Source organism: Globicephala melas, chromosome 18, assembly GCF_963455315.2.
Source record: "Globicephala melas chromosome 18, mGloMel1.2, whole genome shotgun sequence".
Classification (NCBI taxonomy): Eukaryota; Metazoa; Chordata; class Mammalia; order Artiodactyla; family Delphinidae; genus Globicephala; species Globicephala melas.
This window is the reverse complement of record NC_083331.1, coordinates 15,794,099-15,811,115: the sequence shown is the minus strand read 5'-3', so window position 1 is coordinate 15,811,115 and position 17,017 is coordinate 15,794,099. Positions and strand designations below refer to the sequence as shown.

At 39.7% G+C, this 17,017-nt stretch overlaps 1 protein-coding gene across 3 annotated transcripts in view; it reads left to right on the top strand.

Moving 5' to 3' along the window:
* The window catches only part of WDFY2 (WD repeat and FYVE domain containing 2), a 181,254-nt gene that overhangs the window by 112,409 nt on the left and 51,828 nt on the right, over positions 1-17,017 (top strand). For all 3 annotated transcript variants that reach the window (XM_030882395.3, XM_070044060.1, XM_030882396.2), the window contains exons 4-5: positions 10,442-10,496; positions 14,914-15,064. In XM_030882395.3, coding sequence (XP_030738255.1) covers positions 10,442-10,496; positions 14,914-15,064 — 206 coding nt within the window. The remainder of the gene's footprint in view (positions 1-10,441; positions 10,497-14,913; positions 15,065-17,017) is intronic.

The following is a 17,017-nucleotide window of genomic DNA, read 5'->3' as shown; positions in this document are numbered from 1 at the left end:
TTAAAATAAAGATGTATACATGTGAACCAGGCATTCAGTTTAATTTATGAACAAGTGATAAAAATAAACCGAAAGAAGGTTGGAAGAGAGAATTATAAAAATAAATACTGAAATTAGAGATAGGGAAGACAAAAAGACAGCAAATAAAACCAAAAACTGGGTTTTAGGAATTACTGATAAAATAGATAAATTCCTAGCATGTGTCATTAAGGAAAACTATAAAAATAAAAAGCAGATGCTATTAAGCATAAGAAAACAGATACAACCACATTATATTTGTAACCGCCTAATTCTGCTATAACACAACATATGTTTTTTAAAATCACTGCACTGTGCAGAGTCACACAGTTAAAACCATAGGACATATGGGGAAAATAGGGACGTAATACTCAAAAACTTTGTCCAAACAACAAAAACCAACCAACTTTGCTGGTGATACGTAAAAAATAAAGATAGGACACTCGTTAAAATGCTAGCACAGTTTTTACACGTGTATTAAATGGTTGGGGAATCCATTACGATATATACAGAACTTTACCTGGAAAAAACCCTGAAATTTGCCTGTGGAAGTGGACCTCAGAAAGGTTGCAGCTCCTGGGACTCCCCTGGCGGTCCAGTGGTTAAGACTTCGCGCTTCCATTGCAGGGGGCGTGGGTTCCATCCCTGGTTGGGGAACTAAGATCCCGCATGCCGTGCGGTGTGGCCAGGGATCGAACCCAGGCCCCCTGCATTGGGAGCATGGAGTCTTAGCCACTGGACCACCAGGGAAGTCCTGAAAATGTATGATTTTATAACAAAAAACAATTAATAAATTTGACTCAAGGAGAGGTAGAAAGCTTCCATAGACCAATAACTGAAATTAGAAAAATTGTTTAAAAGTTGCTATTTTAAAAAGGACCAGGCATTCATGATTTTATAGCTGAATTCTCTCTAATTCTTCAATCAGAATTGTTCATTATATTCCAGAAGATTTTTTTTTTAAGGTAAGATGCTTAATTCATTTTCCAAAGGTAGCATTTATTTATTTAACGTAACTCGCAAGAGTACTTACTGTGTGCCAGGCACTGTTTTAAATGCTTCATAAGGATTAACTAATCCTCACTGCAGTCTTACAAAGCTAATACAGAGAAGAAAACCAAATCACGGAAATCTTGAGTAACTTGTCCAAGGTCATGTAACTAGTACATGTTTTAGCTGGGATTTAAATTTATTTATTTTTTATTTTTATTTTTGGCTGTGTTGGGTCTTTTTTGCGGTGCGCAGGCTTTATCTGGTTGCAGCGAGCGGGGGCTACTCTTCATTGCGGTGCGCGGGCTTCTCATTGCAGTGGCTTCTCTTGTTGTGGAGCACGGGCTCTAGGCGCGCGGGCTTCAGTAGTTGTGGCACGTGGGCTCAGTAGTTGTGGCACGTGGGCTCAGTAGTTATGGCTCACGGGCTCTAGAGCGCAGGCTCAGTAGCTGTGGCGCGTGGGCTTAGTTGCTTCACAGCATGTGGGATCTTCCCGGACAGGGCTGAAACCCGTGTCCCCTACATTGGCAGGCGGATTCTTAACCACTGAGCCACCAGGGAAGCCCTTAGCTGGGATTTAAACCAGACAGTTTGGCTCCAGTGCCCGAGCTCTGAACTCTTACCTACTACTATGCTTTGTTATCTTTAAACCAAAACTCAAAGAAGATATCCTCAGTGGCTTTCTGAGTTGTATGAAGTACAGCTCTGGCAAGGCCTAAACTCTGACTTCCCCTAGTGGCTGCTAACAAGGATAGGCAGAAGGAGGGGGGAAATAAGTTCTGTGGAGTTGTGATCAAATTTCAAAACAAGGGAGGAGAGAGCTGGCAGATAAATTCCCTCTTCATCCCCCTCTCCAATGGATTCTTCCAAATTCTGGTGTTTATTCTGTCCAGAGACCTATTATATGCTGGAGAACTAGCTGGGTTCTTCATGAAACACGGCTGAGCTTAGTGATACACCATTCATCTTTTTTTGCTTCACTTTGCTTCCCCCTCACTCAGACCACTGATATCACATCTCCAAACAAAGAAATAGCACTTAAGTTTCGCCTCTAACTCTACTTTTTAGGAAACCAGGCTGCAGTAGAATTTGAAGACAAAATTCATAAAACAAGAAATGAATATGGCAAATAAACATATAAAAAGTGCTCTGACTCATAAGCAGTTAGGGTAATATGTACTAAACCATAGTGAGTTATAACTGTTTTGTACATTAATTTGACAAAAAATTGAAAAGATGAGTAATATCTAATGCTGATGAGATATGGGGAAATATGCTGTCGTATGAGGGCCGGATGGTGGGGAAATGAAATACTGCATACATCTAGAAAGTGGTCTGGCAGAGTTCATTAAAATATTAAGTGTACACAATCTTTGAGGCCAGCAATCTTTTCAACATGTACATTAGTTCATATGTTTATGCATTCAAAGACATTGCTTGCCATATTTTTGCAATAGTAAAAAATAGGAGACAAGCAGAATAAAGTCAATTTAATGGGGGATACTTGAATAAAATATGGCATATCCATATTTTGGAGTGTGTTTTGTCCTGGAAAGATAGTTCTGATATATTATAAATGAAAAGAGCAAGTTGTAGAATAATATCTATAGTGTGATCCTATTTTGTACAGCAAAACAAACCAAAAAAACTATATATGTTTGCATAAGGGTTTTCTTTAGAAAAAAAAAAAAGATGTGGAAGGATACCACAGACCTTTAACAAACACTGATTCCTTCAAAGGATTGAGACAGAGGGTGGAGATAATTACTAACCTCTTCCTTATATATACTGTATTGTTTGATCTATTACTGTGAGCATTAAAAACAGGTGTGGTGAGAACCCAGCAGCTTTCCCTAAAATCAGGTTCCAGGCAAGGCTAATGATTCCTTTTCAACATTGTACTAGAAGTTCTAGCTAATGCATAAGACAAAAAAATGGAAATAAAAGGTATACTGATTGGGAAGGAAGAAATAAGACTATCTTGTTTGCAGAGATCATGATCATTTATGTAGAAAATCTAAAAGAATTGATTAAAAAAAACTCGTGGAACTTATAAGCAGTTATATTGAGGTTTCAGGATTCAAGGTTAATATACAAAAATCAGTCATTTCTTGTATATCGGCAATGAACAAGTAGAAATTGAAATTAAAAACACAACACCATTTACATTAGCACCCCAAAAGATGAATTAGTTTATTGTAAATCTAACAAAATATGTACAAGATCTATATGAGGAAAACTATGAAACTCTGGTGAACGAAATCAAAGAACTAAACAAATAGATATTCCATGTTCATAGATAGGAACACTCAATACTGTCAGGATTTCAGTTCTTCCCAATTTGATCTATAGATTCATTGCAATCCCACCATACAACCCACCAATCCTTGGTATTTACCCAAAGGAGTTGAAAAATTATGTTCACACAAAAACGCTCACACAGATGTTTATAGCAGCTTTATCTACAATTGTCAAAACTTGGAAGCAACCAAGATGTCCTTTAGTAGATGAATGGATTAGTAAACTGTGGTACATCCTGTCAATGGAATATTATTCAGTGCTAAAAAGAAATGAGCAATCAAGCCATGCAAAGGCATGGAGGAAACTTAAATGCATATTAATAAATAAACGAAGACCATATGAAAAGGCTGCCTAGTGTATGATTCCAACTCTATGGCAATCTGGAAAAGGCAAAACTTTGGAGATGGTGAATAGATCAGTAGTGCCAGGGCTTAAGCGGGAGAGAAAGATGAATAGGCAGAGCACAGAGGATCTTTAGGGCAGTGAAAATACTCTGTATTATACTCTAATTGTGGATATATGTCATTTTACATTTGTCAAAATCCACAGAATTTATAACACCAAGAGTGAAGCCTAGTGTAAACTGTGGGTTTCGGGTGATAATGATGTGTCAGTGTAGGTCATCAGTTATAACAAATGTACCACTCTGCCGTGGGATGTTGATAAAGAGGGAGACTGCATGTGTGAGGACAGAGGCTTTATGAAAAATCTCTGTACTTTCCTCTCAATCTTGCTGTGAATCTAAAAATGCTCTTAAAAATAAAAATTAGGATGATAGATATGTAGACAGCTGAATATAAAGAAGGGAGGGTAGAGAGATGGATAAAATAATTTAAAATGTGTATATCTTTGATTGGTCAATCCCAACAAGATAATCTAAGCTTCAGCCAAACTTTTACATTATATTGTTTGTAAGTTTAGTAGATAAAATCTTTTATAAAGTCAATTTGGTAATATCTATCAAATTTAAATGGTCATATCCTCGGGTCCAGCAATTCTACTTCTAGAACTTTATTTTATTGAAATATTGCTAGAAATATAAAGAGATACAGTACATTTTATGTGATTATTTTTATCTACAACTCATTTTTAATTAAGATGATTGACATATAACATTATATTAGTTTCAAGTATACAACATAATGATTCAATATTTGTATATATGGCAAAATGATCCCCTGTTTAACATTCATCACCACACACAGTTACACATTTTTTTTCTTGTGATGAGAACTTTTAAGATCTACTCTCTTAGCAACTTTCAAATATACAATGCAGTATTTTTAATTATAGTCACCATATTGTACATATCTCAGGATTTATTTTGTAACTGGAAGTCTGTACCTTTTGATCACCTTCACCCCTTTTGATCATCCCACCCTGCCCTGCCCCTGGCAACCACCAGTCTGTCCTCTGTATCCATGAGTTCACTTTTCTTTGGGGTGTTTTGTTTTGTTTTGTTAACGATTCCACATGTAAGCAAGATCATATGGTATTTATCTTTCTCTGTCTGCCGTATTTCACTTAGCATAATGCCCTCAAGGTCCATCCATGTTGTCACCGATGGCAAGAAGTTTTTTTTATGGCTGAATAATATTCCATTTTAGTTATATATCACATTTTCTCTATCCATTTATCCATCCATGGACACTTAGGTTGCTTCCATGTCTTGGCTATTTGTAAATAATGCTGCAATGAACATGGGAGTATATATATGTTTTCAGGTCAGTATTTTTGTTTTCTTTGGTTAAATACCCTGAGGAATAGCTGGATCATATGGTAGTTCTATTTTTAACTTTTTGAGGACCCTCCATACTGTTTTCCATCGTGGCTGCACCCGTTTACACTCCTACCAACAATACAGAAGGGTTCCCTTTTCTCCACATGCTTGCCAACACTTGTTGTCTTTTATCTTTTTGATAATGGCCATTCTAACAGGTGTGAGGTGATATCTCATTATGGTTTTGAATTACATTTCCCACATGATTAGTGATGTTGAGCACTTTTTCATCTACCTGTTGGCCATCTGTATGTCTTCTTTGGAAAAATTTCTGTTCAGATCCTCTGCCCAGTTTTAAATCATATTATTTGTGGGTTTTTTATTGATTTGTTTGAGTTCTTTATATATTTTGGATATAACCTATTATCAGATATATGATTTGCAAATATCTTCTCTCATTCAGTAGGTCACTTTTTTGTTTTGTTGATGGTTTCCTTTGCTGTGCAGATTTTCAGTTTGATGTAGTTCCACTTGTTTCATTTTGTTCGTGTTGCCTTTGCTTTTGGTATCATATCCAAAAAATCATCACCAAGACCAATGTCAAGGAACTTACCACCTATGTTTTCTTCCAGGCGTCTTATGGTCAGGTCTCATGTTCAAGTCTTCAATCCATTTTAAGTTAATTTTTGTATATGGTATAAGGTAGTAGTCCAGTTTCATTGTTTTGCATGTGACTGTACAGTTTTCCCAACAGTTTATTGAAGAGACTCTCCTTTCCCCATTGTATATTCTTGGTTTCTTTGTCATAAATTGATTGACCATGTGATATTTTTTTTCTAACATCTTTATTGCAGTATAATTGCTTTACATTGTTGTGTTAGTTTCTGCTGTATAACAAAGTGAATCAGCTATATGCATACGTATATCCCCATATCCCCTCCCTCTTGCATCTCCCTCCCACCCTCCTTATCCCATCCCTCTAGGTGGTCGCAAAGCACCGAGCTGATCTCCCTGTGCTATGCGGCTGCTTCCCACTAGCTATCAATTTTACATTTGGTAGGGTATATATGTCACTGCTGCTCTCTCACTTCCTCCCAGTTTACCCTTCCCCCTCCCCATGTCCTCAAGTCCATTCTCTACATCAGTGATTTATTCTTGTCCCCTAGGTTCATCAGAACCTTTTTTTTTTTTTTAGATTCCATATATATGTGTTAGCATACAGTATTTGTTTTTCTCTTTCTGACTTACTTCACTCTGTATGACAGACTCTAGGTCCATCCACCTCACCACAAATAATTCAATTCCGTTTCTTTTTATGGCTGAATAATATTCCATTGTATATATGTACCACATCTTCTTTATCCATTCATCCGTCAGTGGACACTTAGGTTGCTTCCATGTCCTGACTATTGTAAATAGTGCTGCAATGAGCATTGTGGTACATGACTCTTTTTGAATTATGGTTTTCTCAAGGTATATGCCCAGTAGTGGGATTGCTGGGTCATATGGCAGTTCTATTTTTAGTTTTTAAAGGAACCTCCATACTGTTCTCCATAGTGGCTGTATCAATTTACATTCCCACCGACGGTGCAAGAGGGTTCCCTTTTCTCCACACCCTCTCCAGCATTTATTGTTTGTAGATTTTTTGATGATGGCCATTCTTACCAGTGTAAGGTGATACCTCATTGTACTTTTGATTTGCATTTCTCTAATGATTAGTGATGTTGAGCATCTTTTCATGTGTTCGTTGGCAATCTGTGTATCTTCTTTGGAGAAGTGTCTATTTAGGTCTTCTGCCCATTTTTGGATTGGGTTGTTTGTTTGATATTGAGCTGCATGAGCTGCTTGTATATTTTGGAGATTAATCCTTTGTCAGTTGCTTCATTTGCAAATATTTTCTCCCATTCTGAGGGTTGTCTTCTCATCTTTTTTATGGTTTCCTTTGCTGTGCAAAAGCTTTTAAGTTCCATTAGGTCCCATTTGTTTATTTTTATTTCCATTTCTCTAGGAGGTGGGTCAAAAAGGATCTTGCTGTGATTTATGTAATAGAGTGTTCTGCCTATGTTTTCCTCTAAGAGTTTTATAGTGTCTGGCCTTACATTTAGCTCTTTAATCCATTTTGAGTTTATTTTTGTGTATGATGTTACATGTTACATTCTTTTACAAGTAGCTCTCCAGTTTTCCCAGCACCACTTATTGAAGAAGCTGTCTTTTCTCCATTGTATACTCTTGCCTCCTTTATCAAAGATAAGGTGACCATATGTGTGTGGGTTTATCTCTGAGCTTTCTATTCTGTTCTGTTGATCTATATTTCTGTTTTTGTGCCAGTACCATACTGTCTTGATTACTGTAGCTTTGTAGTATAGTCTGAAGTCAGGGAGCCTGATTCCTCCAGCTCCATTTTTCTTTCTCAAGATTGCTTTGGCTATTTGGGGTCTTTTGTGTTTCCATACAAATTGTACAAGTTTTTGTTCTAGTTGTGTGAAAAATGCCATTGGCAGTTTGATAGGGATTGCATTGAATCTGTAGATTGCTTTGGGTCTTACAGTCATTTTCACAATGTTGATTCTTCCAATCCAAGAACATGGTATATCTCTCCATCTGTTTGTATCATCTTTAATTTCTTTCATCAGTGTTGTATAGTTTTCTGCATACAGGTTTTTGTCTCCTTAGGTGGGTTTATACCTAGCTATTTTATTCTTTTTGTTGCAGTGGTAAATGGGAGTGTTTCTTTAATTTCTCTTTCAGACTTTTCATCATTAGTGTGTAGGAATGCAAGAGATTTCTGTGCATTAATTTTGTATCCTGCTACTCTACCAAATCCATTGATTAGCTCTAGTAGTTTTCTGGTAGCATCTTTAGGATTCTGTATGAATAGTATCATGTCATCTGCAAACAGTGACAACTTTACTTCTTCTTTTCCAATTTGGATTCCTTTTATTTCTTTTTCTTTTCTGATTGCTGTGGCTAAAACTTCCAAAACTGTGTTGAATAATAGCGGTGAGAGTAGGCAACTTTGTCTTGTTCCTGATCTTAGAGGAAATGGTTTCAGTTTTTCACCATTGAGAACGATGTTGGCTGTGGGTTCATGTGATATATTTTTAATAAGGAAAACTGGAAGCAGTGTAAACATTTGTTAATAGAAGGACATTAAAAACATCCTATGCCGGGCTTTCCTGGTGGCGCAGTGGTTGAGAGTCCGCCTGCTGATGCAGGGGACGCGGGTTCGTGCCCCGGTCCCGGAACATCCCACATGCCACGGAGCGCCTAGGCCCGTGAGCCATGGCCACTGAGCCTGTGCGTCCGGAGCCTGTGCTCTGCAACGGGAGAGGCCACCACAGTGAGAGGCCCGCGTACCAGAAAAAAACAAAAAACAAAAAACATCCTATGCAGTCATTAAAAAGATTGAAGTTGATGAGCATGTACTCATATGGAATGATGTGCATGATCTGTTACCAGAAAAAAGTATTGTTAAATGATATTAATATTTTGTTTTATTATTCCAATTATACTTTCCATAATAATTATCTCTGAGAAATGGTATCATAAGAGACTGTTTAGTATTTATCAGTCTTACAATTCCTAGAATAGCATATTGTTTCTTTGATCAAAAAAGTAATAATGAAAAAGAATGCTGGCAATTTCCCATGCTTTCTCCATGATTATGTATCTATTTTCAAAGGAAAAACAAATGAACAAAAAATTAAGTTTACCTATGCAGTGAACTGGTAATTGTATTGTGTATGTGTATGTTAATCCTAAGCACAGATCTACAAGTTGTTTATTTTATACCCTGCCTGTTTCCAAAAGGAATGAATGTACCTTTTCCCCAAGCTAAAGAACCAGTTCAGTATATTCAAAATAGCATATGCACTAGATGAACTCAGTAAACACTTGCTCAAATAACAATCGTCTTTAAGAAATTTGTTTTGTGTTTTTGTTAGGAAATTTGGGGCACTCTAAAGTATGGGGCCCAGGGTTGAGCTACTCTTGCCGGGGATTAAGGGTGGTAGTGAACCGTTGCTCAGACACGTACGTGGCTTCTTACCCACACTGTAAGCTCCTTATGGGAAAACAACTTGACTTCTTTAAAAATTAGTCTTCTCTCTTCAGTTGTGAGTCTAGCTCTTCAGAAACGAATATAGTGCTGCTCCTTGTAGGAATAATGATACGAAGTTTTAAAAGTGACAAGTTGAATAATGTTATTACTGAGACAATCATGGTGAAGAAAATCCATTTGTAGATAAGCTTCTTAAGGAGGGCTGGGATGGAAAAGCAGACACCCAGAGGAGCTTTGTTACCGTGTTCATTCTCTCGCGTCACCTTGTGCTTTATTTAACTTTGTGGCATCTGTCACAAAAACAGTATAATTATTTACTTCTGAAAAATCACACAAACTATATGAACTCAGTAAATACCCAGATTGCAAGTCACGAGTCTGTGTGTCTGTCCTCCCACCACCTTTCTTGAAGTCATCAAGGAGAAATTCTGGAAGCCTCCAAATGTTTTGAAAAGACTCGTTGTTCTGTTTTTAAGTTCAGATAAAGCCATCAATTTATTACACTTCACAGCTCTCCTTATATTGGACAGCCTACTGTTTAAGACTATATGGGCATTTTGCATTTGAAAGAAGGTAAGGGACTCAAAACCTGGCCTGGGGCTTATAAACACTTGGTTGGCTTCTACATATAGGTCATTGTATGTGCTTAGGTGAAGCATGCAAACATACTCACACACAAAATCACCTCCTGTGTGTCCTCACAAAGAGGGCACACAATGTGTTATATAGAAACTGATATTTTTGAGTACATTTGATATCCAAACTAACCTCGTCAGATTGGGAGATACCTTTTACATGTCCATTTTTTCACTATTTGTTGACTACCTACTGTACCAAAGCACTGTGCCAGGTGCCGTAGGGATAGAGGGATGAGTAAGATGCAGCCTTGAGAAGCTTGTTGTACCGGGAAATAAGCTACTGTTATTAGAAACAGAATCTTTAAAATAACTCATTTATTTCCCTAGTAGAGGGTTGCCATCCGTTTGCTCACTGGCCAGAGCCTTGCAAAATTTCAGTTGTGGCACCACAGAGAGAAAAGTAATTTGAATTGGATTTACCTTCAAAATTGACCAGGATCAAGACTTTGAACTTGATCCAGTTTTCTTCTCATGTATACTTGAAAAAAAAAAATCAACTTCAGAGTTATAAGGTAAAAACTATGATAATTGCATTGGATTGTAATTATGATTGTTACTTTTAAAGAGGTACAGAAAATGCTGAGTTGATTGGCAAAATATCACGTTAGGTATAATTCTGTGATGATGTTTGCTTCATACAATCCGGTTTTACCAAAACATATTTATCCACTTAAAGAATTTCTTCTTGCTTAATATTTTGCTTCTCTTTTGCAGGAGTTTCTTCTATCCGAAGATTATAACAAGATGACTCCTGTGAAAAACTATCAAGGTAGGAACGAGAGCAGTGTTTTCATTGTCTTTGTGAAATGTTTCTCAGTGGCTTCCACTGCCACAAGAGAGGACTTAACTTTACAGCAGTCAGCGGGAACAAAACAGCAACCCTTTGTGGCGAATATTATCCCCATTTTTGAATTAAGAAGCAGAGGCCCAGAGAGATTGGGCGTGTGGTCTTGTAGCTGGCAAAGTGTGAAGCCAGACCAGGTCTGTGTGACTCCAGAGCGTGCAGCCTTTGTCCTTTGTCTGCCCGCTCCGCCCCGCTGCCTGGAAACCCTGCGGCAGACTCGGAGAGCGGGGCCCAGGGTTGGCTTTCCGTGGAGCTCATTTCATTTTTGGGTAAATATTTTAAGAGGCTGAAAGTGTTCATATTGTCTAAGGGAAGGAATTCAGGTTGTATTGTGTCTTCAACATTGGCAGTGTACTGTAAGCCCTTTGTATAGTATAGATCAGGAGCAATTTTCACTGACGATTTTTTTCATCCAGGCCAATGTCAGGGGTCAGAACATTAGAGGTAGACGTCATTTCACTTAGACGTCATTTCTTCCAAATCCCGTGACCTCATTCATGATCATCCAGCCTCTCCTCTGATACCCTCCAAAGACATAGCAGCCCCTCCTGATTTTGGAAAATTCTAAGCATTGAGCTCTTTATTTCTAGATTTTGAGCCAAAATTCATTTCCCTATGGATTTATTCTTTAATTTTTTTTCACATATCACTTATCCAGTATTGATTGAGTACCTATTGTGTTCCAATAACTGAGAATTATAATAGTGAACAAGACATGCATAGTATCTATGCATCCCCCGTGAAAATAGATGCAAACACATCTACACAAAATTTCAGCAGATCAAATTCAGCAATATATAAAAAGGTAAGTACGTCACAACCAAGTGAGGTTTATTCCCAGAAGAAATGAAAGCAGGGACAGATATTTTTATACCCTTATGTACAGCAGCATTATTCACAATAGCCAAAAAGTGGAAACAACCTAATAAATGTTCATGTATGAATGAATGGATAAACAAAATGTAGTGTATCAATACAGTGAATTTTTATTTGGCCATAAAAAGGGAATGAAATACTGATACCTGCTACAATGTGGATGAATCTTGAAAAAATGCTAAGTGAAAGAAACTAGACACAAAAAACCATACATTGTATGATTACAGTTATATGAAATGTCAAGAACAGGAGAATCCGTAGAGACAGAAAGTAAATTAGTGGTTACCCAGGGATGGGAAAGGGGGAGTAGAGGGTATGGGTTTCTTTTTGAGGTGATGGAACTGTTCTGGAAGTAGTACATTTTCTATGATGATTGCACAACATGGTGAATATACTAAAGATCAGTGAATTATACACTCTTAACATGGTTTAAATGGTGAATTTTATATTATGTGAACTTTATCTCAATTAACATTTTTTAAAAGGTCAGTGATACCAAAACCAGACAAAGACATTACAAGAAAGGAAAACTACAACCCAATATCTCTCATGAGCTTAGATGTAAAAATCTTCAAAAAAATACTAGCAAATCCAACAATGTATGAAAAGAATTATACACGATGACCAAGTGGGGTTTATTCCAGATATGCAAAGCTGGTTCAACTTTTGAAAATCAGTGTAACCCATCACATCAAAAGACTAAAGAAGAAAAATCATCATATTAATTGATGCAGAAGAAACATTTGATAAAATCTGACACCCATTCATGATAAAAACTCTCAGCAAATTACAAATAGAGGGGAACTTCCTCAACTTGAGAGAGAAACGTCTATAAAAAACGATAGCTGGTCTTCCCTGGTGGCGCAGTGGTTGAGAGTCCGCCTGCCGATGCAGGGGACGCGGGTTCGTGCCCCGGTCCAGGAGGATCCCACATGCCGTGGAGTGGCTGGGCCCGTGAGCCATGGCCACAGGGCCTGTGCTCCGCAACGGGAGAGGCGACAGCAGTGAGAGGCCCACGTACCACAAAACAAAAAAAACAAAAACAAACAAACAAAAAACTATAGCTAACATCATACAGTTGACCCTTGAATAATGCAGTGGTAAAGGGTACCAACCCTCCCCACAGTGGATAATCCATGTATAATTTATATCGGGCCTCTGTATCCGCAGTTCCTCCGTATCGCGGTTCCTCCACATCCGCGGATTCAACCAACCTTGGATCATGTAGTACTGTAGTATTTACTGTTGAAAAACATCTGCGTATAAGTGGACCCACGCGGTTCAAATGTGCATTGTTCAAGAGTCAACTGTACTTAATTGTGAGAAACTGGATGCTTCCTCCGTAAGATCAAGGTCCTGGCTCCTATTTAAGAAGTACAGCCAGGCTTCAAGCCCAGGTTCCTGAAGCTTAACAATACGTATGTATCTTCAAAGGGTTTCTTTTCGAATAAGAGAATTCTGTCACCTTAGAAAGATTATGTGCTTTGAGTTTTAGGGTTTGTTTTTTGTTTGTTTTTGTTTGTCTTTTCAGTAGTCATAGGCAGCCTGACAGAGAAAGAGAACCAACTTTGGCAGAGAGACTAGGGTTTTAATTCTAGCCTCATCACTCATTGATTGTGTAGCTTTGAGCAAGTCACATAACATTTTTGAGCCTCCGTCTCCTCCTCTGGCAGCTCAGAGGGCGGTAAACCCCCTTATCTTCTGGGCTACTGTCAACCCCTTGGACTTACAAAGTAACAGAAAGATCAAAGGCCCCTTCATGAGAAAAGGGAGCGAAGCGCTGGGGACCACTTTCTGCCTGCAATAGACGTGGGTACAGTTGAAAGTGAACCATTAGAGAGTTCGCTTTTATTCCACCATTGGTGGAACTTAAATTGGGCCTTTGATGACACAGACATGACAAGATCTTCAGAAACTTCTCCAGGAAGCCCCATCTTTTAGTTTAAGACAACATTTTGATCTTGATGGTGGCCGATTCTCTGAAAGGCAGATACTGGGTAGAGATGTTAACAGTATTATTGTTTCTATACCCCTTCTCAATCCCTTTAGATTCTCCAAGCGCCAAATATCGGATTTTAAAACATCAGGCATCTGGTGAAATGTCTGTCCCGGAGGTATTCACTATGGTTCGGACTGTATTGTTTGTTAGCCAGTCTAGAAGCACCATCTTGGCAAGGCTGGGGTGTGTCTGTAAAAGGAGGAAAACACCCAGCTTTGCAGAGTCATTACAATGACTAAGTGAGACAATATCTTTAAGTACCTGGCACTTGTTAGACACTCAGAAATTGGCAGTGATGCTGTTATTGCTGATAGAGCTGCATTGATCCATCCACGTCCAGTCCTATTTTCATGATCCAAATGGGAAGCTGATGGCTTCTCTGTCACCTCGTCACACACAGGATGAGTCTCCTCTCACCCACCAGGCTGCCAGTTCCTGGGCACAGAGCCCAGTGGGTCCAAGTTCTGGGATATCAATCTTTGTTTATTCCAGTCAGCTCTGTTCAGTGGCCATGGACCCCCTATACCTCTCCCCCTGGAATTGTGTAAGAGGAAGAAAGCGAATATTTTACTGATTTTATTTGGTAATTGAGAAGCCATGAGATTGGCCAAACTACTCAACTCGATCGTGCCTCGGTTTGCCCACGTGTAAAATAGGGAGCTGGAGTAGATGACATGAATAGTTCTTCTAACTCTGAAATTGTGTGATGCAGTACTTCCGTGATGGTGTTGTCCTTGTATATGAGCAGCCCTGGGAAGTTTGCTCTCATTATGTATGCTTTGACGTAAGGGATATCTCATTCTTTTCTATATGGCACTTGGGAATAATTCGGCCCTCCTCTCCAAGCTCCAAGCGTTTAATTTCTCACAGAAAATTCATCTAGAACTTTGTTGTGGGTTTAAAAGCAAACCTTCATCAAAAGGAGAACAGTAATGCTCTTTGCTTTTTTTCAAGCTTAAATAAACAGACACCAGTGAGTTTATTAGCAGAACGTTGTTCCTAATGTGTTTTGTAGTCACACTGATCTGCCTTTCTCTAGTCCAGCAGTTCTAACATGTCTGAGAGAGGTGGTCCAGGCCCTTTGGGTGTTAGGAAAATTTTCTTTCTTTTTATAAAAATTAATTAATTAATTATTTTTTGGCCACGCCACGTGGCATGTGGGATCTTAATTCCCCAACCAGGGATCAAACCCACATCCCCTGCATTGGAAGCATGGAATCTTAACCACCGGACCGCCAGGGAAGTGGTTGGGGAAAATTTTCTTATGGAAACGTGGATGTGGTCTTCTCCAGGGGCATGCCTGTCCCCCTGATGAGAACCACTGTTCTAGCCCTTGTTTGTAACGATTATCTACTGTTCAGCTTACTCTGGGGTGGGGAGGAGGGAATGATGCATCTCTGTGGACCATGCTTTACCAGCCTCTTGTAGGATGCTTTATGGGTTGTTTTCTTGTCTCTTGGCTTTTAGCGCATCAGAGCAGAGTGACGATGATCCTGTTTGTCCTGGAGCTGGAGTGGGTGCTGAGCACGGGACAGGACAAGCAATTTGCCTGGCACTGCTCTGAGAGTGGGCAACGCCTGGGAGGTTATCGCACCAGTGCTGTGGCCTCAGGCCTGCAGTATCCTTTGCTGGACAAAATCCCTTGGTGGGAACTTAGCTGTTGACTTCTTTCTTTCATGAACATTTTGGGTATGTGCAACTTGAAAGTTTCTTGTTTTATTTGCTAGTTGCCCTACTGATTAAGATGCTTATAAACTGGGCTTCCCTGGTGGCGCAGTGGTTGGGAGTTCGCCTGCCGATGCAGGGGACACGGGTTCGTGCCCCGGTGCGGGAAGATCCCACATGCCGCGGAACGGCAGGGCCCGTGAGCCATGGCCGCTGAGCCTGAGCATCCGGAGCCTGTGCTCCGCAACGGGAGAGGCCACGGCAGTGAGAGGCCCGCGTACCGCAAGAAAAAAAAAAAGTGCTTATAAACTTTCCTAACACATAAATCATCAAGGGTCCTCATGTAGGTGGAGTAAAGTAATTTCACCTGAAATAAGTTACTGCCGAGCAGGTTGTGGGTCTGCTGTGATACAAAGTCTGACATCTAGACAGTACACAGCCCAGAATTGTGAGCCTCAGCTGTCAGAAAGAATTATGGAACATGGAGATAAAACGGTCACTGAAATACAGTCTTTTATTTTTGAACAGAAATAATTTACACATAGGTATTAAGGTTGGAAACATTCCCATTTTGGTGCCTGGCAGAAGAACCACAGGATTCCTGTTCATTTTAAGAATATTTATTGAGAGGCCACCATGCCGGGACCAGAGTAGGCTGACTGGTATCTACACAGTAATGCTATGCAGTCTTTGTTCCAGGTACCAGACTTTTCCAGGATATGTAGAACGATATTAACTCTTATCTCTCAAGTCTCCAGGGTCCATGTGCTCGGTGTGAACACCTGCCAATGCTGGGTAATCCTCACATCCAGCCCCCTGGGCTCCAGTGAACACAGGCCTGACAAGTGAGAAGCCTGTACTGGTGATGCTACCGCTCTGAGGAGTAAAGGACCCTGAGTTTCTTCTTTAAAAAGCATAGAATCTCTCCACCTTCTGACAGATGAGGAAATAGTTATAAACAGATCACTTGTCTGCAAAAGCAGGATGAAACAGTAAGACTTGCTTTCAGATTTTCATCTAGTATTTATATGCCTGTTCAGTGATTTGCAACCACCTGACAAAGTATTGCACCTTGCTGTTTCCTTGCAGACATGTGGCAGTAGTTCTGTGTGTGTGTGTGTGTGTGTGTGTGTGTGTGTGTTTAGGCTAATGTCACTCTTATTTTCCAACTGGAAGGGCAAGATGAAGAAACTGAGAATGGCCATATGGAAGGCTGTAAAAGTGGCATGTTACCAAGAAGACCAGAAGCAAGGGCGACAAGGAATGGAAATCAAGATCACTTATCGGGCTTCCCTGGTGGCACAGTGGTTGAGAGTCCGCCTGCCGATGCAGGGGACACGGGTTCGTGCCCCAGTCCGGGAAGATCCTGCATGCCGCAGAGCGGCTGGGTCTGTGAGCCATGGCCGCTGAGCCTGCGCGTCCGGAGCCTGTGCTCTGCAACGCGAGAGGCCACAACAGTGCGAGGCCCGCGTACCGCAAAAAAAAAAAAAAAAAAAAGATCAACTTATCTTTGAGAGGGTGCTTAAAGAAAGAAACTCCAAAGTTTACTTTCTAAAAGCCAGTTCAGACAAGCATAATGCTTGAATTGAAATACATGAACTCTCCTGCCAATGGATTAATGATTTCTTGTAGTGTTAGTATTGGATCTCCCTTAGAGATCATCCATCCAGTTTCTCATGTACAGGTGAGCCAGCTGAAGCCCAGAGAGGGTCACATGCCTTATCTGCAGCCACCCAGCTGGTATGTAGGAAAATCACCACCAGAACCCAGGTCTTCTGCCTTGGACTGCTGGTTTTTCCCATTATACTGCATTATCCCTCTGAGAACAGAACTAATGGCATCCATATAATTTGTTCTTAACATGCTGGCTTCTATATCACTAGCTACGCCTAGTGAGGTATCTTCT